The sequence below is a fragment of the Elgaria multicarinata genome, chromosome 8, assembly GCF_023053635.1.
Source record: "Elgaria multicarinata webbii isolate HBS135686 ecotype San Diego chromosome 8, rElgMul1.1.pri, whole genome shotgun sequence".
Lineage (NCBI taxonomy): Eukaryota > Metazoa > Chordata > Lepidosauria > Squamata > Anguidae > Elgaria > Elgaria multicarinata.
The window spans coordinates 27,516,083-27,543,435 of record NC_086178.1 but is presented as its reverse complement, the minus strand read 5'-3'; the positions used below and the strand labels follow the sequence as shown (position 1 = coordinate 27,543,435).

General features: G+C 38.5%; 1 protein-coding gene and 1 non-coding gene across 2 annotated transcripts in view; both read right to left on the bottom strand.

The window, feature by feature from the left end:
* Positions 1-401: 401 nt before the first annotated feature.
* The window catches only part of KPNA4 (karyopherin subunit alpha 4), a 39,829-nt gene continuing 12,877 nt past the window's right edge, over positions 402-27,353 (bottom strand). The window contains exons 2-17 of the mRNA XM_063132029.1: positions 22,430-22,474; positions 20,583-20,672; positions 20,475-20,504; positions 20,337-20,389; positions 19,619-19,714; positions 19,433-19,518; positions 16,114-16,200; positions 13,749-13,918; positions 13,623-13,667; positions 10,799-10,930; positions 9,643-9,771; positions 7,200-7,304; positions 5,334-5,405; positions 3,507-3,669; positions 3,161-3,255; positions 402-2,333 (exon numbers count right to left, since the gene is read on the bottom strand). Of these exons, the coding sequence (XP_062988099.1) occupies positions 2,235-2,333; positions 3,161-3,255; positions 3,507-3,669; positions 5,334-5,405; positions 7,200-7,304; positions 9,643-9,771; positions 10,799-10,930; positions 13,623-13,667; positions 13,749-13,918; positions 16,114-16,200; positions 19,433-19,518; positions 19,619-19,714; positions 20,337-20,389; positions 20,475-20,504; positions 20,583-20,672; positions 22,430-22,474 (1,497 nt within the window). The 3' untranslated portion in view covers positions 402-2,234. The remainder of the gene's footprint in view (positions 2,334-3,160; positions 3,256-3,506; positions 3,670-5,333; positions 5,406-7,199; positions 7,305-9,642; positions 9,772-10,798; positions 10,931-13,622; positions 13,668-13,748; positions 13,919-16,113; positions 16,201-19,432; positions 19,519-19,618; positions 19,715-20,336; positions 20,390-20,474; positions 20,505-20,582; positions 20,673-22,429; positions 22,475-27,353) is intronic.
* On the bottom strand, positions 9,005-9,337 carry LOC134403227 (small Cajal body-specific RNA 7). The gene has a single exon (XR_010025766.1). It is a non-coding gene; the product is annotated as a small Cajal body-specific RNA 7 (non-coding RNA).

The window sequence follows — 27,353 nt, the reverse complement described above, 5'->3', positions numbered from 1 at the left end:
CTGGAGGGAAGTAGGGCTGGGGAAAGCTGGCTTAGTTTGTGCATGTGTGACTATGTACTTGTTCATTCTAGTTGGAGAAAGGAGCAGATGGGAGCATATTCCATTGCAAATCTGTTTTCCTTGCCCAAAAGGAGAATATACAGGCAGGGTGAAAGAAAAAGAAAAAGAATGCTGTTTATGGGATAGAGAAGAATATACATTCAAATAAAGTCGGTTTGTATATTGCAACTTACAGCTGGGTAGTGAAAGTTGAAAGGTATGATTTCAAGACTGGGGAAAAGAAATTGCAGAATAAATGTAGTAAGATCGTTTTGTTCTGCTATCTTGCATAATAAAATGAAGTTACACAAACAGAATTTGCAAATACTCATTTAGACCAATAAAAAATACATACATCAATATAACGTTGTTGTAAGTTTTAATGTTTATTTTCCCCAAGACAGCCTAGCCTGCATTCTACTTGGATAAATTTCACAAGCTAGTTTTCTGCTGCATCTAGTTTTAAACTTTTAACCATGTTTCTGATGACAAGGAATGCTGCAAAAATACTCTAGTCCAACAAAGAGTTATGATCACAAAATAATCTTTATCCATTCTACTGCGTTTCAGAATTACCAGCTGATTTAAAAAAAACACAAGGTAGATATAGATGCTAATGGTGGCTAACCTGGTATGTTTTCTTATAGCAAACTGTTGTTCATGCAACACTTGTGCTCAAAGGGGAAGGCACAGCATTTCCTACAATGAGCCACCTTATAAAGAGTTCTGTTTTTGTACATATTTCTAATGTAACTTTAATTTAGTGTGCAGAACCTCAAAACTGAGGTATTACTCCAATTATAAAAAAACACTTGCATTTTATATGCAAGTTAAGAATACAAAGTTCTCTCTAAAGTGGCTCAAAATAGATTGTTCATGGCTGCCTACATCTAAAGATAAAAAGTCTAGAACAATTGGACAGATTAGGTGGTATTAACGTGTTCAAACCATGACTTGATTTGTACATCTATTCACATCTCTTCTCCAATCCTTTCAGCAGTACATATGCACCAAATTTTATTTTGAGGTTTCCATATCATTTTCATAGAAAACAAAGTTTGAAAACAAATAACATTGAAACACAGCACGGTATCCTACCACAACAGAAACAGCTGGTTACAGGACTCAATAAAATCTAAAAATGAGCTATGCTGTAGATTACCACATGCAAAAATAGCTTTATGTCATCTCTAAAAATGAAAAGGATGGTATTAAACTTTTTTTTTATTGTTTTCTAGTATTATGGCAATTTGTGTACTGCAACACAATAGTTGGAAAGAGGGAAATGTGTGTATGGATTTCATGCAAAAAATCTACACAAATTAGTTCTGATGATATGGAAAGCTTTTTTGTAACAATTGTGAACAGTCATCTGGTGCAAATGGACAGGGAAGCCTTCCTCAAAGTTTTCTGACTTTACAAGCAACTAGTAATAAGCCATACAGGAAATAAAATAACTAAAATAAAAAGGGGGGGGGGAAATAAAATAAAAAACACAGGCTGCAGGAGTAAAACCATAGTCTGCTGCTAAACCGGTCTCTGTTTTTGTGTCCAGTGTTAACACTTATGCACTCCTTTTGATGATTGACTAGGGTTATTATCAGCCCCCTGAAGGCAAATCAAGCTTGCATGCGTTCACATACAGCATCACAACCATACTCTCGTACACACCCCACTCCAAGACTAGGAGTCTGCTCCATGAGCAAAGAGCCCCAGAGTTGAAACACACACGTGGCCCCACAGCACTGAGTCCAGACATTCACTCAATGTTGTCCATTCACACGGTGCTTCATTAGCAAGGCCTGGGCTCATTCTCCTTGGACTTATATGGGCATCCTATTCTCCTTTATGCTTACATGGCTTGATGATGGAATAGTACTGCATTTACCCCCCACAATTGCGCTAATTAAGTCAATGTCCTTCCTCAGGCACTGAAGATCTTTGACCTGTAGCCCTTTTCCTTTGAACAACCTATATAAGCATTCAGTGTGAAGTTTTTCATTACATTTTGCCACTCACTCTCACTCGCACCCACTCGCCATCTTGACTTCATTCGGGCTTTTCTGTGATTCCAAATGAAATCTTCACATTTTCTTCCCCGATTCAATGCAGCAGCGGATCCCATGAGCCAAGCTTGATGGATCAAACCTTTTTTTATTCAGTGCTGCATTGTACCTAACTTCCAAAATACCACTCTAGAACTGGAACCCTTCTGCAGGTACATTGGCAGATGAATTGAAACCAAATGTTCCACCTTGTATTGCCTCTGGAACAAGGCTTGGATCTTCATCTATCTGTAAATGAAACATAAAGACTTGGAATAAGATTTTATCAAATCCAACAAAGACCAATAGCTTGTTTTTAATATATAGCACAACATCAACATCAGGTAAGGCCTGAAATATAAGCATAATGGGGACAGGCTTGTATCAACAGAATCTAAACATACACCACCTTGTTCTCCACAATACGCTCATAGATTAGAGCACAAACTAGGGCTGGTACCAGATGTCTAGGTGCACTCAGGCATGGTGCTGCCAAAAGACCCTTCCCCTCCTCCCTGTTTTCGTCATGTGCTGCTGGCAATGTCCTGGAACACCTCTCTTCCAGAGCAGCCATGCATTGACTGTTAGCTCTGGATAAACAGAGGACAGCTGCTCCTGAGGAGATCACCGACAGCATAGGTGATCTCCAGACCATCTCTCTACAATAGCTGGCTCTTAGGAAGGACTCCTCAGAGCCAGGCATTTAGGTTTGTTCTGCTCTCGGCACAGCTGCACCAGCCACTTTCTCCTGCCAACGTGGTTCTCAGGGGATGTGGTGAGTGGGGTCGGCGAGTACCTTCTCAGTCTCTGGGCCCTAGGCAGCTGCTTGGCACAGCTTACCGCTCCCTGCCTCAAGCTGGGCTTTCCCAAACCTACATCAGACATTGAACTGGAATAATTAATTTCCCTCTTAAGTCAGCCAATGAGACAGAAAAAACCAAACAGAACATGAGTGATAAGAAGGCCTCCCACCCTAGTCACAATGAGACAGCAGGGCTATGGATGCAGCAGACCACTGCAGATCTCCACTCTACCTGCAGTACACAGGCTTGCTTTCATAGTAAAGATTTACTTACATCATCTGAAGAGAAGAACTGATCAATGATCTCATATGCCAGTTTGTAGATGTCTTCATTTTCATGATTTTGTAGCTGTTCAATTTTCTCCAGCCCTATAAAAATTAAAAACCAAAGTTTGATGGAACCCCAATCTATCAGCCATAAAGAAGAAAACTAACAGTTCCTTTTCAGAATACACTGACAATCACTCTCTAAATCATATTTTAAAGAAATGTAAGCAGATTTCTTCATAGAAAGGGAAAACATTTCCTGATCTGTGACATAAATACAAGATTTTTTATTGACTGATTACTGTAGCAAACTTCAAATTCTTTAGTATATCAAGCCAAATATTCAACTGTACCTCCACATTCTTCAATAAGGTTGGCTATGGTTTCTGCCTCATCCTCAGCCATTTTTAATATATTACTTAGCCCATCCAGCACTACTTGCACAACCTGAACGTCTTTTACTGTTAACAAGTTGCAAAATGGAGGAATTACATTTTGTTGAATTAGATATGCCACCTAGGAAAGAACAAAAATGGACAAACAAATTAGCATCAAATCATTAAGAATATGGAGTAACAGAGAGTTGATCAAAGCAACTTTAAGCCCAGAGGGAAAAAAAAGGTTCTTATTGGATCCAATATGAAGGGTATCATTTAAGGATTGACAATTATTCAGGCAACTTGTGGCTTTGTTTTTCAAATTAGATAAATGTGATTTTTTTGGGGGGGGGGTCACTTCAAGCTGAATACTCTTTTGGTGAATTTTGGTAATCAACTATTGTAAATGGGTGGATTCTAGCTTTAGATATCAAAGAGGCTTAGACTTTTTATCACAGAATATAATTCAATATCCACCTATATTCCTACTGGTTTAAGTTTTAATATAGGTATGGTGGGTGATTCAATTTAGCATATTTGTAAAGAACATCCAGTAATACCAGAAAAAGCCTTAGATAGAAAGCTTACTCAATTAATGGTCCCTGACATGCAAATAGCATCTTTCTGGGAACATGGGGCAGAACATGTAAGGACAGCATGGGAAAACCCTGTTGCACTTCTTTGGATCCAAGCCAATGAAAACAAATCCACAATTTTGGTCTGTTCATTATTTCACAGAAAATACAAATACTTACAAATAAAACTAGTGAAATGTTGTACCTTTTATATTCAGAGTTCAAGACTGGTATATAACACTAGATCAATTGAATAGTATCCCTTGAGCTAGTATTATCTACAGTAAGAAATCTTTCCATTTCCACTCCACCACTAAGATCTCATTTTAAACTAACCTATGCCAGGAATTACTCTATTTATACCAGTCTCATTGTGATTGTAAGCTAGGACTTAACCTAAGGCCAGAAACATGTTGAGAATTTCTCTCCAGCAAACCAGAAATGAATCTGTACTAAAATCTCAAAATAGAACCCTTCAAAATGAAACCCAGTACACGTGGTTCTGTAGTTGGGTTCTCAGAGGAGGTTGTTATGTGGAAGGTGCAAATAAAGGGGCTATATACTCCAACTCCAACCTGAGACAGACTACCCCAGGAAACAGAACAAGGATTGGTAGTTCTTTTTTCTCTTGCATTTCACTCAAGTCCATTACTTGGTTGAGGACAAAAAAAATAGCTAAAATTCATGTAATTGAAATGCAAACTACATAGATACACAAACTGCATTATACTCCAAGCAGTGAAGTGAGTGAGATTCATTCAGTGACATGTCTGGCAAGATGATTACTGCAAGCCATTCCTTTAGAGTGGATGATTACCCCAAGCCATACCTCTAGCGTGGAACTCCAGGAAGAAGCTGGAGAGGACACCTCAAAGGCCTCAACAATAATTAATTAAATACAAAGTGAGCACACTCTTTACTTTTCTACTTACTCCATGGTAGTAAGATAGTCAAGTACCAAGTGATCCATCACAGTATGAATAATGTGGGTCTCTCAAGAGACTAACTTTGGTAAGGAGATCCTGGGCAAAATCTAGTTAAGGTCACACACTTTGAAGTCTCTATCACTTCAATGTGACAATTAAGTGCGTATTTAAAATCTCCCCCACTGAAAGCAATGAGACTTCTAAATGCCTTCTTTTGTTTAAATTATGTCCTATTTTTTATTTTCTGTTACAGATTTTTTAAAGTCACAATTCTCTCATCTCAAAGAATAACTGTTACTCACTTGATCTTTTCTTCCACTGATTGTCAGGTTGCTTATAGCCCAAGCAGCTTCTTTCTGCGTACCAAAGTCACCCTAAAACCAACAAGACAGCTTAATGGATACCTTTTAGAGACAGACCAAGAAATGCAGCACCATTATTCAAGTGGAAACAGAAGTAAAAGTAGCTTATGGGAAATAATCATAAAGTAGGACGTGAGAAACATCCCCTGCAAATGTCTCTATTGAGAAAGCACACCTATAAGGTATTAAAATCTAGGACAGAGGCTCTGGCTTACAACACCATCATGGCCTAGCAGAATACAACCTATCATTAAGTTTTCATCTTTCTAACTGTTAATAGTCATATACCATGAAAGGAAACATACCTATTGGTAATCCCATCCACCCACCAACACATAATACACAGATAACCTTTTAGAGAGGATACACATAGGCAAGCTATTTTTGGTGACTCAGGCAAGCCATGTGTCAACCAGGTTTGTGAACACAAAGCAAAAATAGTGGAGGAGCCCCATGTTCCAAAACTAGCATACAAAAGCTAGCTTCAGGATATTGGGACTATTTCAGCATCTGAGGCTTGAATGCAAGTGGATCAGCCATAGCAAAAGCGGACTGCTGCATTAAGGGGAATTAGATATCATGGCACCTGCTGTCTACAGCTATACCGTGCTCTATTCCATCCGTTAGCAAAGCCAGGGAAAGTAGGGCTTAGGTGGCTGGTGAGTCCTTCTGTGCATGACCTGCCTGGAGATGACATGCAAGACTATCCCACCATTAGTACGAAGAAGGATGCTAAAATACCTGACCCTTCAACATAAACAAGGTCCTAAGGGTACTAACCTGGATTATATATAATGACAACCCATCAGTTTAAAAACACATCTACCTCTTCTGCTTTATCACACTACCCACAATCGGCTATCTTCACAGGTTGTGCAGTATGATGTGCAAACATACTGTCTATCTGCTGCCAATCAAATGGGAGTACAATGATGAAATAAATACATGTTTGTGAGGGAAAGATCTGAGACTGGGAGGAGCCCAGCTGAAGGAAAAGTGATTTGCAGAGAAAGATTAGCAGGCACAGAAAGAACATTTTGAGAGAGAGCTTCGGCTATTGGGCGGTATAAAAATGTAATAAATAAATAAATAAATAAATAAAACATTAAGCACCGCTCTCCCCCAGCATGCTGATCCCACCCCTGCAAGTCCTCACCACCAAGTTCACTCTGATTGACTGATGTGTGCTTAAGAAATGCATGTTTGCCAGTATAATGTACAGTTAACCTACTATTTCATAAATAATTTCAAGGAGAAAATATTCAAGGCTGTTCCATATTAAAATTTTCAATGTGCTGGTTCAAAAGTCAGACAGAACCGTATCCTTCTACACAATCGCGACCTCCATGACATGCATGGTCTGGCCTAGAAAAATGGCAAAATTTAGCTGGGCAGATGTTGCTGTATTACAGCTGGAGAAAGACACATTCCAGGACTCATAAATGAAGATCAACCCTGGATTTATTAAATGAAGATCTCATTAACTCCGAGGCAGATGAAACGCCATCAAAGCAGTGAATGTATTCTACTCTGGGTCAGCCAATCCAACCCTGCAGTACCACCCTGACAAATGGTTGTTTGGTTGAAAAAACATTGCTATTTAATAGCTGACTTTCTGTGCAAGTTATTCAGCAATCATAAGAGATACACAGATTTGTTGGAAACCGAAAGGGGAGCATTTCCACCTGCTCCTGCACTGATGCATATTGCCTAAATTTTAACAAGCAAATCTTATCTTATAAATGCTATACAACCGTTTCTATACAACAAAACAAAAGTTTGGTATGAGAATTTTTTTTGTCTAACCTTATCTAAAAGGTGTATTATCATTGGCACAAGATTAGCATCTATCACTGCCTGGACTTGCTGTTGATTTCCTGCAGTGATGTTTGATAAGAACCATACTGCTTCCTGCAACAAAAAAACGTAATTTTAAACACTGGAATAAAAATATGAACACTAAAAGCATGAATTGATCTCTGCAGGGCTACATGAGTTCTTAGGCACAATATAACAAAATGTTAGAACAATTTAAAGTCTATGATTTACATACTTCCATTGAAATCACTTAGTACACGCCAGTTTCCAAGTTGAATTCTGTCTTTTAATCCAGCAAGAACTGGGTAGCAGGGATGTATACCTATACATCAGGGGTGGGCAACTTGTGGCCCTCCAGATGTTTTGGCTTACAACTACCATCATCCCTTACCACTGGCTATGCTGGTTAGGAATTACGGAAGTTGTAAACCACATGTGGAGGGCCACAAGTTGACCACCCTGACTGTACACAAACCACTATGCCAGACCAGCCTATTGGGAAGACAACACCCTAAGGGCTGATAGTTTGGATCCATTCCAACCCAAGTTCAAGCTTGGAGACAGAAACAGCCTCGTTTGCCCTACTGATTGACTTATGCCAGGAAATAGATGGTGGAATGCACTCTTATTAGTTCCAGAGCTCTCAGGAGCTTTTGATATCATCACCCATAGAATCCTTTTGGGGCACCTGGCTGTGTTGGGCCTAGGAGGCACAGAACTGCAGTAGCTCCAGTACTTCCTGAAGAGGCAGTTTCAGAAGGTGGTGCTGGGGTCACTCCATTCTGTCCTGGGGCCTTTGGCGTATGAGATAATGCAGGGCTCCATCTTATTCCCCCTTGCTTTTCAACACTTAGAGGAAACTGCTGGGGGGTCAATTGGAGTTTTCATCTGCACTGTCAACAATATGCTAATGACACACAGCTTGTACTTCTATTTTCCACCTAGAGAGGAGAATCCTAGGGAGGCTGTGGAACTCTTGAAGTATCTGAAGGCAATTTTTGGATGAATTAAAGTGAAAGTGGATCTAGCCTTGATCATGCATGCAGTTAGACTACACTATATATCGAGACTACACTATTGTAATAGCTATATCATGGGACTAACTGCCTCTGAAACTTCAGCTGGTGCAGAATGCAGCTACTTGTGTGCTCATTGGGGCCATACAATGATCGTGTACCAATTGCACTAGTAACCAGTGTGTTCCTCGGCCCAATTTAAAGTGTTGATTTTGGCCTTTCAAACCCTGAACAATTTGAAACTGCACCCATACAAACCTGATCATCACTGGAGGTCCTACTTGCTGGCCAGCCTTAACAGCAGTAAGGACAAGGCCTTCTCCCCAGTGAACCCCTACCTTATTGAACTCTCTCCCAAGGGATGTGCAGTTAGCCCACTGCACTGCAGTATTTAAAAAAAGCCTTGAAACCCTACTTTTCTCAAATGGATATTACTCGATATGTTTTAGTTATCACACTACTGTTTTATTCATGCTTTATTGCTATAGCGCTGATCATTTTTTCAGACTGGCTGAATTATATTTTAATATTTTGCAATTCTGAATTTTTGAAGTTATTATAATATTGTATTGTATTTTGCTCTTTGCCTTGTGCGGGCATGGTCCAGAAATGTGGTTTCTAAATATTTTAAATGACTAAATGTTGCCACTAATGCTAATAATTTGGATAAAATATAGAACAAAGCTCTATTAAATGTCTTTCAATCCTGTGTTTTAAAATATTTTATTCTTGATCATATCCATACTTCTAAGTTTAAAAAGTCATTAAACTGAACTCTTAGATCAGATCACAGGTTTGTTTGTTTGACAAAATGAACCTGTTAGAGGTTTAAACTGCCTAGATGCAAATTATGAACCTATTTCGGGTTCTAATCACTGGCAACATTGCACAAAAGACCCTATAATTTAGCAACGGTGCCTCAGATGCACTCCGAAATCAGCAATTCCTTTCAGTGCCCACAATTTGCATCATGATATAGCTTCTACATGCGCGCGCGCACACACACACACATATATATACCTTTTAATATAGAATATCTTCCATCCTCCCCCTCCCCCTCCCCCACGCATGCACACACCTACATAGGTGACCTCCATTTCATCATTTCCAAGAGTCCGTTTAATGCAGGTTAGGCAGAAAGCAGGCAGCACATTCAGTGGTGGACCACTAGTTAGATGAATGACCAGCTGCAAACTGTAAGTTACTGCAGATATCTACAGTATTTAGAAAGTATTCCTGAAGTTTTTAGTTCTGCTCCTTGGAAAGTAATTACTACATTATAAAATCAGCAAGATCAGATCAACTTATTGGCCATTACCATGCAATTTTGTTTGATAGAGACATCAGATAATGGAACTTGATTTAAAAAAAAAATTTTAGAGAACAATGGGTAAAGCTCAGTGTCATACACATACCTTATTAATTTTTTCTTTGGGGTGTGTCAATAGAGCAGGGAAGTGTGAAAGCGCTTCACAGTTCAGAACTACCTGGGTCTGTTCATCAGTACCAGTAACAATATTGCCTACAGCTCTGAGTGCAGCAGTCTGAAACAACATATATTAAAAGTTAAACCTGGACTAAAATGCTTAAAAAACAGATACTGCAATGGAATGGTTACATCAGGGGTGAGCAACTTAGGTGGGTCTGGGAGCTCATCCCTGCCCCCTGCCGTATTGCCACACTGCCAAATCCAATAGTGTCAAAAACAACAACAACCCAAACCCAGTGGCTTGCTGCCGAATTCCAGCAGCAAAATGCTATGAAAGGCTAAAACAGATGAATTTAGCTTGCTTTCAAGTGAAATTTGTCTGTTTTAGCTTTCTGCAGTGATTTGCCAATGAAATTTGGTGGCAAATCGCCATTTTTTTCAGTTTGCTACAGCATCTAAATTGAAACTGTGGCTTGAAATACAAGTTATAGGTTGCTGAAAACCAGTAAGTTACTTATCAAAAGAGAGCCCCGCCCCCCACATGTACTCTGTTACATTTGAACCAATCAATAGCTTCTTACAACCTCTATCAAAAGCTAGAAAGTAAAAATGGAAGGACCCACACCGTATTTTAATCCAGGTTCACTCCAACAGTCTATCAACTGAGAATATCAAAAAATACCTCTCCTTTTGACAACAAGCTTAGCTTTTATTAATATTAAGTAAGATTCTCACTTAACAAACTAGTAAACTTACTAAAAGTATTTCCATTAATTTCATTAATGTACTTTTTTTAATTAAACACAGTTAATCAATCCTCTCTCTTCTAAGTTCACCAATATAAAATATGTTTTGTTTCAAAACAGATCTGTTAAATGCCAGGGAAGTTAATCAGTAAGTCATGTCAGCTGACAGTCTTTTACAAGGTTAACATGCACAGAATCTAAAATGTTTGCTCTATTCATTTATTCAAAATGCCATTCCACATGGAACAGAGAAACAACATTCATAAGTCAGAATGCTTTACATTTCTCAACTTAATAAACAGTGATTGAATACAATATGCTTCATACCACAAATTTTTAATTCAATGCTGCCCGTGAAAAGTCTCTCTACATAAAGGAAGCTTGTGGAATACTCACTTGCACTTTAACTTCCTGATGGCTGAGAAGAGGAACCAAATGAGGAACTATCCCAGAATCTATCACCATCTGAATTTGCTCGTTGCCTGAATCCGTTAGGTAGGAGAGGGCCCAGACTGTATCTACCAATATCTAATATATTTTTAAAAATACATGGCATCAAAGAAGTTCCATAAAACACAATGTGGCATGTATAGAAATAATAAAATTTAAATTAGTTATGCTTTTTCAGCTTACTTAGTATCTTAATATTTACTGGTTGAGTTCACACAAGACAACTGACCCTGCTAATAAGCCATATATTGTTGGTTCTCATAAGAACAACCCACAACAGATGATTGGGCTCACCGTGGGTTGTTCTTCCCCTCCTTCCCCCAGGTATCCCAGGGCACTTGGTGGCAGAACCCATCTAGTTTACTGCAAAATTCCCCCTCCATGGGAACTGCAACCCCAGTTTTCTAAAAAAAAGATTTAAAAAACGATTTGGCCCCAATTTGCACAAATTCCCTAAGGACAAAATTAAAAAGGGGGAGGTCAGTGAATGACTTGACAGCCTCTCCAAAGTGCCACTTGGGCACTGTTGGAGGGGCTGTCACTCGCTCATGGGTGAGACTCAGCAAGAGCAGCAGGGGTTTCTGCCACTTGCCATGCACCTCGCTCTCAGATGCTTGCAACACACAACAGCCTGGATGTGGTGGGTTCGGATGACACACCAACCCATCATGGGTTGAACACATGGATTGTTAGGGTGGCTTGTTGCCCAAGCAGAAGCCACCCTGTGGGAATTGGTCTCTGTTTGCACAACAAGCCGCTGTGTCTTATAACCACGACAGGTTGTCATGCCATGAGAATCCAAGTCACTGTGCCATACCACAAAATAAAGCAAGGTGGTTAAACAGAGGTATGGCTTTAGTAGGAACATCTGGCACAATCTGTTACTAATTTTGTTTCAGACTTACTTTCTCTAACATTTACTGCTGATATACCAATAAACAATATTAAAACTTGTAAATATGCTTACAGCTAGGAAACCTTCCTACCTTCCAGGTGCAAATAAAGGCATTTTATATCAAAATTCCACTCCTAGGAATTGGACAAACTGACATGTTGCCTTCTGATTTTGCTGCTGTTTAACCCCCAATCCAGCCAGCAGCACTATGCACACAGAAGCAGCCTTCTACATGGACATTCCATTGCTATATGTGGAGCCTTGGGCATAAATGAGCACTGTGGGCAAAGTTTGCTCATCTAATGGCTAGGACTCCATGCATCGAGCCCTTCCAGAAAGCATAGAACTCTGCCACTCAGCTGATTTGGAGGGGGAGTTGTATTCAGTCCCTTTAGGCACTCATATTTTATGAGTAAACAGTAAAAATTCATATTTTATGAGTACCTACCACTAGTTCAGTGCTTGCCCATGGAGAACCAAATAAGCACAAGGATATGTTAGGATAAATAAGAGATCCATGTACACCTCCCCATCCCCTATGGGAGAGAAGAGCTTAATCCCAATATACACAATGCTCCTGATCCTAATCGCTTCTTCTCCCCAGCATGAACTCCTCTTATCCTTTCCCTATACCTTAAACATGTTATGGTTTAAAGTGGCACTGATTTCAGGCATGGTTAACACCAGCAAGATTCACTAACAGCCAGCTTTGAAAACACGGACTGAATTTGATTGCAAAATTCTGGTTAACAGTAAAAACTGGTTTGCTATCAACGAATTTGCTGCTCTCTCTTTTGGCCTTTGTTGCTAGTTATATATCTGGCCATGACCTCTGCTACTCCAACTCTACCATTGTCAACTGTCTAAAGGTTTCTTGCTCATTATTGTGATCCAGCTCACTTTCTGTTGCTGCCCCTATGCTCCTCCCCACGTTTCCAATCTCAACAGAAAATACACCCTTTCCATAAAACCTTTGTTTTAACCCTCATCCTTCATTCCCAACCAAGAACAAGTGTTAATACATGTAACTACAGGTACCGTATTAATACAGGTCCTCTGGGAAGAATCTACCTCAGCCATCAAAAACTAGATTAACAACTGTTACCCAGAGGACCTTCTCTGCTGCAGCTCCCAGACTGGAATGGCCTGCCGGGAGAGATCTGCCAACTCAATAGTCTTTCTGAATATAAAAAAGCAATAAAGACTGATCTCTTCTGGCAGGCTTACCCAGTTGAATTTTAAGATGTCTGGCTGTTATTTTAATAATGTATTAGTTTTTATATGTTGTAATCAGTTTCATGTATTTTATAGTATTTCATATTCTATGTTGTTCCCTGCCTCGATCCAGAGGGAGAGGCAGGTCATAATTTTTATTATTATTATTATTTGCATCTGCTCACATTTATTCCTTACTATTCGCTCCTCCCTTAATAGTTTTAGTTTCTCCTAGGAAAGAGGAGCCTATTTAATTTTTGCCTATGAAATACTTATGGCGCGATGTTCACTGACAGTGATCTATAGCAGCTAAGACTGGTGCATGTATGTGATTTCAGCATGGTTAACGTAGTCTGGGAGACTGTTGGGAAGATATGAACCTATCGTCTACTCTCTTAACCATGTTTAAGGGATTGAGCGAGTCCTGTGTGTGCTGTCTTTTGATTTTGTGGGAACACTGATTTTTCAGACATTTTTCTCTTTTGAGATACTTGTGCGACATTAATCTTTTGACAGTTATACTGATAATACTTGCAGGCATACATTTAAGTAGTCACAAATGCATTCAGTGATAATCTGGTGAGGTTATATGTTTTGTTTCTTAATACCCAATTACAATTGTACCGTAAATGAAATACTGTGAAATAATTTGGTACTTACATTTACATCTGTGTGGTGAATTAAAACACAAAGTGCTGGGAGGATCTAGGAGAAACAGAAAATGACATTCAAAATTCTGTAGTGAAGTTCAGTGATAACATTTCAGCAAACAACAGAATAGGTTACCTCCTGGATGGTTTCCATTGGTGGAGGTGGGTCTTTGTGACGGCATAAGTTGACCATTACCCAAGTAACATTTCTTAAGAAAGTTATGGGAATAGATGGGCTGATGAACGACAGCAGAGGCTTCACCACTCCAAGACTAATGACATAATCTCTACACTGGGGTCCATCACCTGTAAAAACATTTAAGTATTTCGTGGGTATGAAGAAACTATAAATAATGGTCTAGCAGAACTACCTACCTTATTAGAATGTCTAATCTTTTGGACAGCACTTTGAAGGTAGCCTCTTGCGTTTATAGACTGATTGTTAGAATGGGTGGCTTATTGAAACAGAGTAAGAGGAGACCTTGTAGGCCATCTAATCCAACCCCCTTCTCAATGCAGAAAAACTGGAGGTGAAGCATTTACAATAAATGACTGCCCTACTTATTTATTTATTTTATTTATTTAATTACATTTATATACTGCCCCACAGCCGAAGATCTCAGGGCGGTTTACAACCCAGGGAGGGAGAACCCATCCCAAAGTAACTGGTTCCACTCTCAAATTGTTCTTACCATTAAGACATTTCTCCTTATGTTCAACTTAAACCTACCCTCCTATAATTTTTAAGACACTACATCTAGTCCTCTATCTAAGGCAGCAGAGAACAAGTTATCATGTCCCCAAAACTTCAACACACTTAAATTGCATTTTATGTCTTTAGGTGAACACTGAGTAATTAAGATTATCATAGCGGATATATGCTATGAACGACTAACTGAAAGGCTGACAGCCCAATCCTATAGATGATATTATAAAGCTGGTGCTTCCTTATACTGATGAACTAGTACAAATGAAATGGTATTGTATTCTTAGTTATCTGTGATTGCTTCATATTTGCATGGATGTTTAGTGTGTTTTCATTCATGGTATTAGTGGTCTACGTCAATATGAGGTGGCAGTATTTGGTCATGTCAATGTGCTGCAAATATTAGCACATGGCATAACAACATCACATTTGCTTGCCTGCTCTCTGTTGCGGATATTTAGATTATGAGCCTTGGCATATTTTACTCATGCTGTTCAAGTAAGTATTTTGCAATGGTACCAGTCAGAAGGAAAGTTTGTGGGTCTATTAATAATGACTGTGTTTAATGTCACAATTCTTTTTGTTCCTCCCTTGCCACATTCCCATGTCTGCCCATATACAACTTGGGCCTTAGCTAGACCTAAGGTTTGTCCCGGGATCGTCCCTGCCTGCTCCCGGGATATCCTGTGTATCATTTACATGAACAGGGATCACCCCAGGACGATCCCAGGATAAACCTTAGGTCTAGCTAAGGCCTTGAACTCTATGTCAAGCTGAAGTATTTTGTTACACAGGGTATTTTGCCATCACTACCTATACCTTTTGCACAAATTTTTGCCCATTTTTGCAATGTGTATAAAATCAGGTACAGGTCATAGGAAGCTCACATATGGCAGAATATAGACACTTTAAAGTGTATATCTATCTATCTATAAAAGGAAGTGCTTGTCTGTATGTCTTCAATGGACTCAAAAACCATACATACGATTATTATGAAACTTTTAGGATTTGTTCTGTCTATCAAGGATGATTTCAGGTATAGTGAAAATTTCATCCCCCATTGTGAAACAAAATGGCATTTTTAAGAGGTACTGCTCCAATGTAACTGCATGTATGTTCTCCAAGACCATGAAACCTAGGCAACTGAAACTCCAAGACTGTAAAAATATTCCATGGAGATTAAGGGGACCTGTACATCTCAGGCTTGTTTCTTAAACACATTACTTGTAATTCTGCCCACTGTCACCAGCACATTTCATCCTCAGAGGCTGCTCCTAGGGGTGTCAGTGAGCTGTTTAAGTTTGAAAGCTTCAGTGTATCTATGTAAGGGCTATTCCCACCAGTGCAAAGATGGGTCTATTTGCTAGTATTCTCTATTCTAAAGCATCTTAAAAGCATTTACTTCTTTACTAGACAAAATATCTACTTCTGAGTCATCACTGTAGGAGTTTAAAAATGTGGCTCGTTACACAGAAAGATTAATAATTTAATAGGGACACACAGTTGCAGTGCCTAATATGAGATGTTAGCAAGCAAAGCTCCCAACCTGGTCTATGTGATTCATACTGACATAAGCACATCATGACCTGAATAACTCATGTTATGTTTTTCCATGAGATTTTACTTGCCTGAACTTTTACACGCCTGACTAAAAGATGTTTTTGGGATACACACAAAAAGTAGGATTGCAGCAGACAAGGTATTTCTGGACAAAACTAGTTTTCATATTGTAGTACAAGCCTAAGCAGTTCATTAGTTTTAAATGTTAAAAGTTTTTACACAGAATGTAACAAACCTATGATATTGCCTAAAGCCCATACTGCCTGCTCACAAACATTTTGATGGGGTGAATGCAGCAGCCTCAAAAAAAGTGGAACAGCATCTGCAAAATAAAGAAATACATCACTAAAACAATTGTTTCTTTCGTACATATAAGCTTTTAATTAATGTATGTTAGTAATATTTAGGACAAAGTTTAAATCCTGCTGTATCTAAATAGCTTCTCATCATTCACAGTTATTAACATTGCAAATCATATCTATTATGCTATGTATGATGTGCATGATTAGCACTCAAATGACACAGAATTTCAGGGGCCTACTGCAGAGAACTGAATTTCTTGAAGAATAAAGTACTTCCCTCTGCTATTTGCACCTAACTTCCTCCACAGCATTATAACATTCAAAATAAATCTGATGCACAATTGTCATCATGTCTGGAACTCTTTGCATTTGCTTAATGGCTGAAGGTACTGTTAGTGTAAGCCTTTAAGTTGGTCAATCATATGCTGACCCTCATTGCTACTCCCAATTTTGCAATGCCCTGGAAGCAGAAGCCATCTTCTATAGTAAAGTTTTGAGTATGCAAATACTAAATTCCAAAATCACAGCACAATTCCAAGTTTTTATCTATATTTTTTCATCTTTAAAAGCCATTGTATAGGCATACTATCCTATTACTGAAAAATTACTGCCTTTTGTGCAGATCAAAAATCCCTGGCTCAATTTCTGAAAAGCTGCCATGATCTGCAATCTAAGTGAATACCATAATAGTTATCTAGTTATTGTGTAGTTCTGGAGGCAGAACATCTGACGTCTTTTAACGCCTTCTAAAAACACATCTCATCACCCAGGCTTTCACTAATTATGCAGCTCATTTTGCTGCTCTTTCAATTGTTTTTACCGAAGTTGTTTTAATGTTGTTTTAATACTGTATTTTAATATTGTGAACTGCTGAGAGTTTTTTATTATATTTAGCCATATATAAATGCCATAAATCATCATCATCATCTACTACACAGTTGTTATGTAACACCCAGGTACATCAGAGATACAATCCTCCAGAAAGTTAAATGGGAATAATAAAATCTATTGAGATCTCTGGAAATTACAAGCACAAGTCTAGGGTTGCAAGGTTTTTTTCCTGGCAAAAGCATTACCCAATGCAGAAACTGTTTCAACACAATGTATTTATTTCTATGTATTTTTTAAACACACTTTTATGAACTTCACTCAATTTTCAAGGTGCAATGTTTTTGGGGAGGGAAGATATTGATATAAAGGACCTCAATCTAACACGACACACAAAATTTACTTGACTGAATGGTAATGAAGCAGAATTTTACCACTGACTACGCAATGAGGCCAGTTCGCATAACACAACAGCCAACTGTGGGTTATTTAACCCCATGGTGAGCGTGAGATGCATACAGCTGCCATTTTCCATATTCAAACACTGCTTGAAGGAGTTGATGTGTGGTGAGAAATCAGCAAGCATGGGTTAGGTGAGGTTTAAACAATCCTCACATAATCCATGCTTGCCAAGTTTACATGACACGACAACCCCTAAGTTGGGGCTGGCTATACAAAGTGGTGCCTGCAGGTGGCGCTAGTAAAATAACCAACAAGCTGTGCCGTCTCATGAGAACCATGTCTATCTGTAAAAAAAATAAAAAAAATATCTTTAACTATTGTATTAGCCAACCCCAGCTAAAAATTAAGAACAATGAACTTCCCAAGGTAGAATTTGGATCAGGACAAAAAACAACAATGTCCTGCTCCTAAAGATAGAAATAACAGAACTGGTCAATTTTTTGCAAAACAAACAAACCCTTCTCCAATTCTTCAGCAGTTTAAGGCAACCAAAGCCTCAAGGCATCAGGGATTAATGCCTACATTATATAAAGGATTTCTTTTCACAGTAGATAGTATTCGAGGTTTTCTTTTGGTTTTGTATTTACAAAAGTAATTCACACACTCAGAACTAGAATTTAGGTAAGAGGTCAAGACAATAATTTCATTATCAAGAGTGCTTAAATAAAGCATTCTCATGTCATAATTGCATAATGCATTAAAGGTATTTAAAATCAGGAGACCTGGTTTGTAAGTAATTCTAAACCATGTTTTATTATTACAAGGATGAACCATAGCAAGCCTTGGGCTCCCTTCTCCTATCTCAGCACGTCTGCAAGATCAGAAGCTTCTGCTTTAGATTAACAGTTTAGCATTACACCTGAATCCTCACCTGTGGTTAATCTTAAGTATGGTTAGTGAAAACAAATCAGCTTCAAAAACTATAAATTCTCTGGCTTTGGCTGTCATGACAAGCTGTGGATGATGTGAAATGGAAGCAAAAGCTTCCAAACTCCTCCATGTGGCCACACCATAGGAGGAGATGGTATCTCATGAGGACAAGGCTTACTGCAGCGTTAATGACATCACTGTCTTCAAGACTTCCTAATATTCATGATCACAGAAACAGACCATCTTTAGTTGTTCAAGTTTAGTTTCAACACAACATACTGGGATTTGAGTACACTTTTTACCTTCTTTTTCAGCGTGGGAAGTACATCCAGGGAAGAAGTAAAAACCCAGAAACAAGTAATTGGTTTTGTTATTAAAATGTGAGTTCCCAGAAGAAATTTCTTCTAATTTGAAAAGCCAACTGAATTAACTCAGAGAAATTAAGAACAAAAACAGTCGTATACTTCTGCTACTTCTTGCCAGAGGAGAGACAGAACTTGTAGATTATATCATGCTTTGGCTCTAATTGACAATTAAAGTTCAACTATCCTAACTGTTGCATTAAAACATACGTTGGGAAGCTTTACGAAGTCAAAAGCATTCCCTTGGGGCAAAGTGGGCACAGGCCACATACTGGTGATGGGTAGGGCCATCCTATTCGCACATATCTCATACTCCTCCACCCATCCACCCCACTATTCAGAGTTACCACAACTCAGAGCAATCTCTTCCTCCATCTGGTTTCTATACTGGGCAGTGACAAAAGCTTCCATTTCAGGGAACCCAGCATAGAAATGTGATGGGGTGCCAGGGGAGGAACCCAGCAACCTGTCCATCCATCAGTAGCTCAGGGGGACAAGGAGGGCTGGGGAGGACAGACAATGGGCTCACCGGGAATCTGCAATGAGCTATTCCTCGTTCATGAGTCAGAGGTTTCCCACCCCTGACAGAAAAGGATCAACTCACTGGTGAACATTCTTGAGCAAGAAATTGAATACTGCATAGTTTTATTTGATTAAAAAGGGTTTGGGTTGTTTTTTGTGTGCAGAAGTTACACATCAACATGAATGCATTAAGTATTGATCAACTTACTTGATTGAACTACTGCCTGCGTTTGTTCAGAGGTTCCAGATGCAATATTTGTCAGTGCCCATGCTGCTTCGAACTGTAAAGATGGACTAACATAATAGAAACCCACAAAAAAGAGTTTTAGTTTTATTACAATGCTTTCAAATATTTCTTTCTGTAAAGAAATGTTCTTTAAAGGCACATACTTACTTGTCATCTCTTTCAAGACAGTGCACTAATATGGGTAATATTCCTGATTTTATTAAGTCATCAATTGGTGGGTTGCGATCACTGGAGAGTAGTTTTCTGTTTAGAAATATACGGAATGTAAATCAAATTTGCATGCATTCAAATGGCTAAGTCCCAACTTTCAATAATTATTATATTCAAAAATATTGATAGCAGCTACCTAGGATTTCAGCACAACTTATTTGTTCTCTTAATATTAATGTAAAGACTACAAGAATGGTAGAAATTATATTTCCTCAGTTATGATCTTCTAAAAATATTATTAAAACTAAACAATTTAAATTGTTTAAATCAGCTATTCTGATCTACCCTTTTTAAAACATATTTGTCCAAAGGACAACTTGTGGATGTTTCAAAAAAACTCCTCCAATTATTTTCATTAACATTATATTTTATCCTTATGTTCAGTCTCTTCTGGCATTTTGAAAAAGGAATACCAGAATTCCATTTCATCCATTTTTACATATGAAACTCCAACTTGACCAATTTGTTCTCAAACCCATTTTCCAAAAGAAATCTGTCAAATATTCACTTCAATAATTCAAAAGTAGTTTAACGCTTCACCTTAAGGGCAACAGCAGAGACAATGTGGTACAACAATAATTTTCATTAATGAACTGAACTACCAGGGGAAACTGCCACAGAAAAACAAGACAGCTGAGTGATTTTTTTCTCTTACCTTGCAGCCTGTACTGCACTTAATTGGATACCTTGGTTGTCACTTGAAGCATTCTATGAAATAAATAAATAACTTTTGAATTCCGGACTTTTACAATGTAAACAAGTTTTAAAAAGTGAAAGTAGGTAAGATATTTACCTGGACTATTGCTTCCAGAGATGTGTTTTGCTGCAACAGATATCAAAGTGTTAGAAATGCTTTCTAAAAGATATACATGGTTGTGTTTTATAGTGTACTAGTTCTTACCACTCTGTAGTCACCATCTATATCAGAATCTTCACAGATATCTTCATGAGGTACATTTCTTCTCTTTAACAGATGCTCATCTCTCTTGTTCTTTTAAGTACAAAATTACATTCTGGTTAATGCATTTTCTTTTCCCAATATTTTAAAAATATATTGCAAAATTGTAATATGCAAAGCTTTGTCAATACAAAATTTGACATAAAATGGAGAAGAGCAAGAAAAATATCTTAGGTTTGTATGAAATGCTACAAGAGGGTTTTTATTCATAATGTGTCAAGCAACGTTTTATACATACTTTATTATTTTTACACTAGATCAAGGGAGGGCAGTATTCAGGCTTGAATGATCTACTTTAGAGTTTGGTGCAAAAGACATACACTTAAAAACCAAGAATTCTGAATCCAAGAATTTGTTTTTAGGCACCAAGGTGAACAAAACTCAGAGTCCTTCTACTCAAAAATCCACTCCTGGTTACCCCCAAGCTTTCTTCATTTTAGCAGTATAATTTAGGGCAAGTGAGGGGAGTCATTTTGTTGCTAATATTGTTAATCAACTGAGAGTCAGAAACCCTTGTTCTACTCAGAGGTCGCTAGTAGAACCTGACCCATCTTCTGCCCACCCCTGAAAGTAGACAACACTGCCAAGTTCATGTTTATATTAATTCCCCACAGGTTTCCTATTGATTTTGTGTTCATACCAATTACAGAGTTCTATTTAACTGCAAAGTTTGCGTAACACATAATATTGACTCTATGACTTTTATGCTATCACATTTATTTGAGAATCATTTTGCTCTCAAATTAAATCCTCATAAGTGTGTTAAGGAAACTGAAATTCTATTAATTGGGCAGTGCACTCTCATGGCAGGTAGAGCGGAGAATCCATGGCTTAGATTCCACCACTTCCTATGCCCTGTCAGCCTGCTGCAGCCAGGAGGGAAGTGGACAGGGGTGACTTGCCTTTATACTGATGCAGAGAATGTCTATCACAAGTTATTAGCCTTGATAGCTAAATGGATGCTTCAGGTTCAGAAGCAATATACCTTTGAATACTGGTGGAAAGTACAAAGGACTACCATGCCCAGCTTGTGAGGTTCCAGAGACATCTGGCTGGTCACTGTTGGAAACAGAATGCTAGACTAGACCAGACCTTTGGTCTGATTCAGCAAGGCAGTTCATATATTCCCCTTCATAAAAACAACTATGAGGTAGCTTTCTCTTGGTGTAAATAGCCTGATTAACATTAGTTCTTCAACAATTATAGCAGTAGCATCAGAGTGTTTGCCTGTCTAATATATCCAGCCAATGAAGCCAGAACCATGAAAACACTGAACCAGCTTCCTGGTTTGCATCACTACAGCACATCTCAGCCAACAAGGTACACAATAGATCATTTATTTAGCTTGAAAACACGAGTGGCACATTAAAAGTGGAACAGTTAGCCTTGATCAACATAATGATTTTATTGTAAATAACAAGCTTTCACCCATAGCCTAACAATCATATTTTCAGTTGAAGTTAAGAAAGAAACTTCATAATCCATACTAATAAAAATAATCAAAGTATGTTTTCATACTAAGTGAAGAGAGAAGCCTCTGAATGAAAAGACAAGATCGCTGTTTTCAATTCTGATATTTTAAAAAAGCTTGCAATTCTGTACTGACACAGTAGAAACCATATCACTGATCCAGTGTACCACATTCGCAGTGCCTGTGGCTGTACAGGGTAGCAGAACAATCCTTAACACTGGAGAGCAGGAAAAAGAGTCTCCTCTGAGGACTATTGCATCTGTGGTGAATTGGACTGAGCACATACTAATCCTAAAGTTAGATAATTAAATCTCCTTACCTTTCTTAATTCCACGACAACTTCATTTCGCTGTCTTCTCATAGTCTATAAAGTTCAAACACAAGACAGTTACACCCTACTCCCAATGTTTACTGAGGCGCAGCTAAGCTGTGTGCATTTCAAACTATTACTCCCATGAAAATTAAGATAACCATGTGAGTGTCAAGGAATTAAAAAGAATCGCTTTCCAATTGTTAACTCATCTTCATCAAAACAATATAAGATGACTTTTTGTGAAATTCCATGTGAATTGAAAGTGCTTAACAAGAAATTAAAAGTGAGTAACAAGAAATAATTAGCAATTTGAAAATGTAATTAAGTAGAATAATAATCCTACTAAAGGGAAGACACACAAAAATACAAGCAGGTTCGTGGTGTGTTCAGGTAAGTTATGAAAACTAATTGGCAAGTTGACGTGGATGGTATCCGAAGAAACACTGTTGGATAGTAAAACCCTAGCACTTGGATCAAATAATTACTTGTACAATGATCTGGTGTGAAATTGTATTATTCAAACATGTACTTAATTTTTTTGCTTATCAGTTAATGAGCAAATATATATATATGGCAAATATATCAAAAATCTTGATATACAAATATCTAGAAGAATTCATAGGTTTAGGAATTTTATAAATTTTGAGTTAGGAGTTGTGTTTTCAAAGGTATGATTCAGAATTGGTCTTATCTAGCCTAAGAGGTATATAACTATTAAGGTTTTAAAATCTTTAGCAATGGTTTCCTTTAACAAAGAATGACTGTTTTAATCTAAGCCAATATTATATTTTGATGTAATGTTCTAAGAAATGCATTTTTTAAAATGAAAATGGATTTTTTCCTTTACTAATTCTTGTTAACAAAACAAGGATTGGAGCCATCTACTTATCTATTATTTTATTTCCTGACTTTCTGCCAAAAATGGCACCCAAAGTGGCTACCAATAATACAATACAGATTTAAAAAATCTTAATTAAAACATAACAAATTTAAAACATAATTAAAAATAATAAAATAAACAGCACCCAACCAACGAAAAAACCCCTTCAGCAACAGACCAACTTATATGCCAAAGTACAGCCTGAATAAAAATGTCTTTGTGTTGGCAGAAGAACAGAGAGGGGACTAACCTAGAGTTCCATGGCAGGGAGTTCCAGAACCTGGAAGCCACCACCAAAAAGGACCTCTCTTTCATCCCCACCAAGTATGCCTAAATCTAAAACAATTTTAGCATATCCATTGCTGAAAGTTTATCAATCAAGTACAGAGTGTTAACTGGTAGCAATAGTCTTCCGAAATACTGGAACTATAGATTGTCAAAGTCCAAAATTTGTAAAGTGAAAACTGTACAATCCCAGTTGTCTGAACTGGTCTGAAGTCTTAAAACTGAATATTTAGCATTAAAAATACCTGATGAAAGAAAAGCAAGTATTTAAGGATTGAAACAAGTTTAATTAAATTACACCTGGTTAAGCACAATCCTGGAATTCTATGTTCATTATACATTACTTGTATCTATGTGAGAAAGAACACAGCACTAATTTTAACATGTTTTAAAAACAGTTTACTGTTGTGTTAATAATCTGTTTCTTTAAATCTCTGTTATCTCATCCCCCTGTGACAGTGGTAGGCAAAGTTGTGCCCATGTGCACCAGCTCATTTACGGACACATCCCTTGACGCCCATCGCATTACCCCTCCATATTCATTTCCCATGAATGCCCATGAGCCTCACATGGGGCTCAGAGAATTTCTTAGATTAAGATGGTGGATAGCTGCAGGCCAATGCTTTCCTCTGCAGTGTGTCCAGTCAACAACAAAAAAAGCAAAAAGCACTCCTGTTATTTCTGTGTGCTGGGAGGGGGGGCAGCTAAAGAGAGCAACAGTAAGTCAGCTGGAGGAAAGGGAAGCCAGTATGGAGTGGGGAGGTAGAGTAGCAGGAACCCATCAGGACCTGGGGGAGCCAAGCTTGTGTATTTGTATCCCTGAATGGATGGGGTTGCATGCATGAAAGAGAGGGAGACAGAAAGCATTTAGCAGGGATTTTTGACAGATTCTGAAAAAGAGTGAGGTTTTTCATGTAATTGTAGTGACATATGTGAGTGCAGGTGCATGTGTGTGTGCTTGAGAGAGAGAGACACACACACACACACACACAGAGAGAGAGAGAGAGAGAGAGAGAGAGAGAGAGAGAGAGAGAGAGAGAGAGAGAGGGTGCATCAATAGAGTGTGAGTGAGAAAATGACCTGGTTCGCAGGATCAAAATTATTTAAATCATGGCATGATTGGGCTGTTATAGGATTAATGGAGGCTTGGCTGGCAGAAACAGAAAAAGAGTTTGCCTTTCTGAAATATATTTTTACTGGCACTAACAACTGTGGGTTCAAACAAATTGTCTAGTGTGCTGGGGTCAGACCCCACCTCTGCTTTTAGTTAAGTCTTTTGAACAGGTTATATTTCTGCTGTGATTACTCACACCTCCCATAAGCAGCCACTTTGTGGTGGTGTTCAGGAATGTTTCTCATATTGTTAAATGCGTCCACATGCCCCAAAAGTTTGCCTACCCTCTACCTAGTAGAATCTATGGCAAAATGAATGAACTGTTCCCCTACTTTGCTATAAATTCCAACTTAGCTAATTGAATACCATCCTTTGTGCATGAGGAGAAAGCGAAAATATCCACTGTTTAGAAGAACAAACCACAGTTCCATGTTCTGTACAAACCTGGGATAGAACAAACCACATTTACCAGGGTTTGTATAGAACTGCAGTTTGTTCTTCCAAAGCGAAAACAGTTTTCACTTTTCTCTCAAGCGCAGGAGAGAAGGGATGGACCTATTCGAGTCGGAAGCTTGTTTATAGTCATGACCGTGGTTTAGGTCAGAAATGTTTAATCTCAAGCACACAGGACAAATCCAGCCCTTCAATGCTCCCCAGACGACAACTCCCTTCCACTGACAACACGTTTGATGGTTTCCTGGCTTTTCCATGTTTCCCTCATTGATATGATATTTCCAGAAAATTTTGAACTGGAAAATTTGCATCGGGGAATTTTCAGTTTACATCAGAAAATCACTAGAAAATGATTTAATTTAGCATGTATGCTAAATACAAGTAAAATCAACAACGAAACTAAAAAAAAGTATGCCATGTTACAAAAAATAATAATAATTGTCCCAATACACCACAGGTATATGACTTGAACTATAGGGGGGAAATAAAGCACAATGAACGTGATTTAAATGTTGCATTATGTAGACGTTTGTATTGCAATACTTATACATTTTTTACAAGTAGTCCCCACCCTTTGACCCATGGACACTTTTGGGAATTTGAGAAACTGTTGTGGGCACCACCACAAAATGCGTAATCAGTGGATCGCTGCTTTGATTTCAACCTGTTGTGTCTATGGATGTTAGGCAGTGTCTTCTTTAGCAAATCATTCTGTTTGATGTGTGACTGACAGAATGTCTCTTTATTAAGGGATTGCCTTATCTTTTGGCAATGTCCAATAGTTGCTTGTTTTTTTGGGGGGGGGGGGGTATTGCACAGATAAATTTTGCATTGGAACAGTCTTTAACATTCACTGATGTACAAAGTCTTTTAAATTATTTACCTGCTTCATGGAAATTAACAAATGGTCAGAGTAAATGGATTCTTTGCACTCCTAGGACAGTTAAAAGACTGATATGACAACACTGGAAGGATAAACATTGACCTTCTATAAATGCACTGAGGACCTTACACTACTTTCAACATTTGAATGGGTGGAATATTAACGCCTTCAAATGGATACTTATTTGTATATTTGATCTGCTTTTGTTGAAGCCCGCCCATGTATAGTTGCTAGAATATTGTATGCATTTCATACAAATTCATGTAAGTATATTTTAAAAAATGGGGGGGAGGAATCAAATGCCCATGGGCACCATGGTGGGGACCCCTTCATATGCACCACTGCAGTTGCCTAAGGCCACCACATTGGGGATCCCTGCTATAAGCAAGTATAAAATTACAGTATTCTACCTGAAAACCTATTAACTGGAATTTTCTTGATGTAAGCACAAACTGGCCCAGTTTGCGTAATCACTACAGCTTGAACATGGCCACCATGGCTGGCTTAAGCCACTCTGGTTGTGTGAACTGGGTCAGTGTAAAATCCTTGCCTTTCTCTCCCTGCCCAACTCCACATTCAAATGTAACAGCAATAGGCTCCTCTACATTACAACAAAGAACTAATCCAAAAGAGAATAAGGGTTTAATGAACATCCACTCACCATTTGCTAAAACATGTTTAAACGGTCTGCTTCAGAGCTGGTACACTGCAGTGGCTTAGCAAAGCCCCTAGTTTGAATCCTGCCTTGGGCCATACACAAGCTTCTCTCTCTCAGCCCCACCTCCCATTTACAATACTGAAATAAAAACCTGGCCTTACAAGGGCAGAATTAGGGATTATTGAGAACATATATGAAGTGCTCTGAACTCTCTAAAGTGTTATGTAAATTGAACTATCATTATATTACGTCAGGAAGTGAAAAATCCTAGACACCTAGATGCCAAGGAATGTGAAAGCATCTATTAAATTAGGGATGACAACATGTGACTTGCCATCACTGTTTATGCCCCCAGTCCTGGCAACTGAAACTGCTGGGAAACGAGGCATGGACCTTGTTCTCCAGCAGAATCAAGCTTCCGACAGCCCACCAAACATTTGTCTCATGGACTGTCAGGAGCACAATTCTGCTTGGAAATAAGGCACGTACTCCCTGTAAGCCCCCAAAATTGCTGGGGCTTCAGTAGCGGTAGCCACTTCTGCTGGTGGTGTGGAGAGGTGCAGCCCCTTGCAGGCTTCCAGGGGGGCCAATGCAGCCCCCAACCCCTGGATGTTGCCCACCCTGCCTTAAACATTGGAAGCTGATTCAAAAAGACCA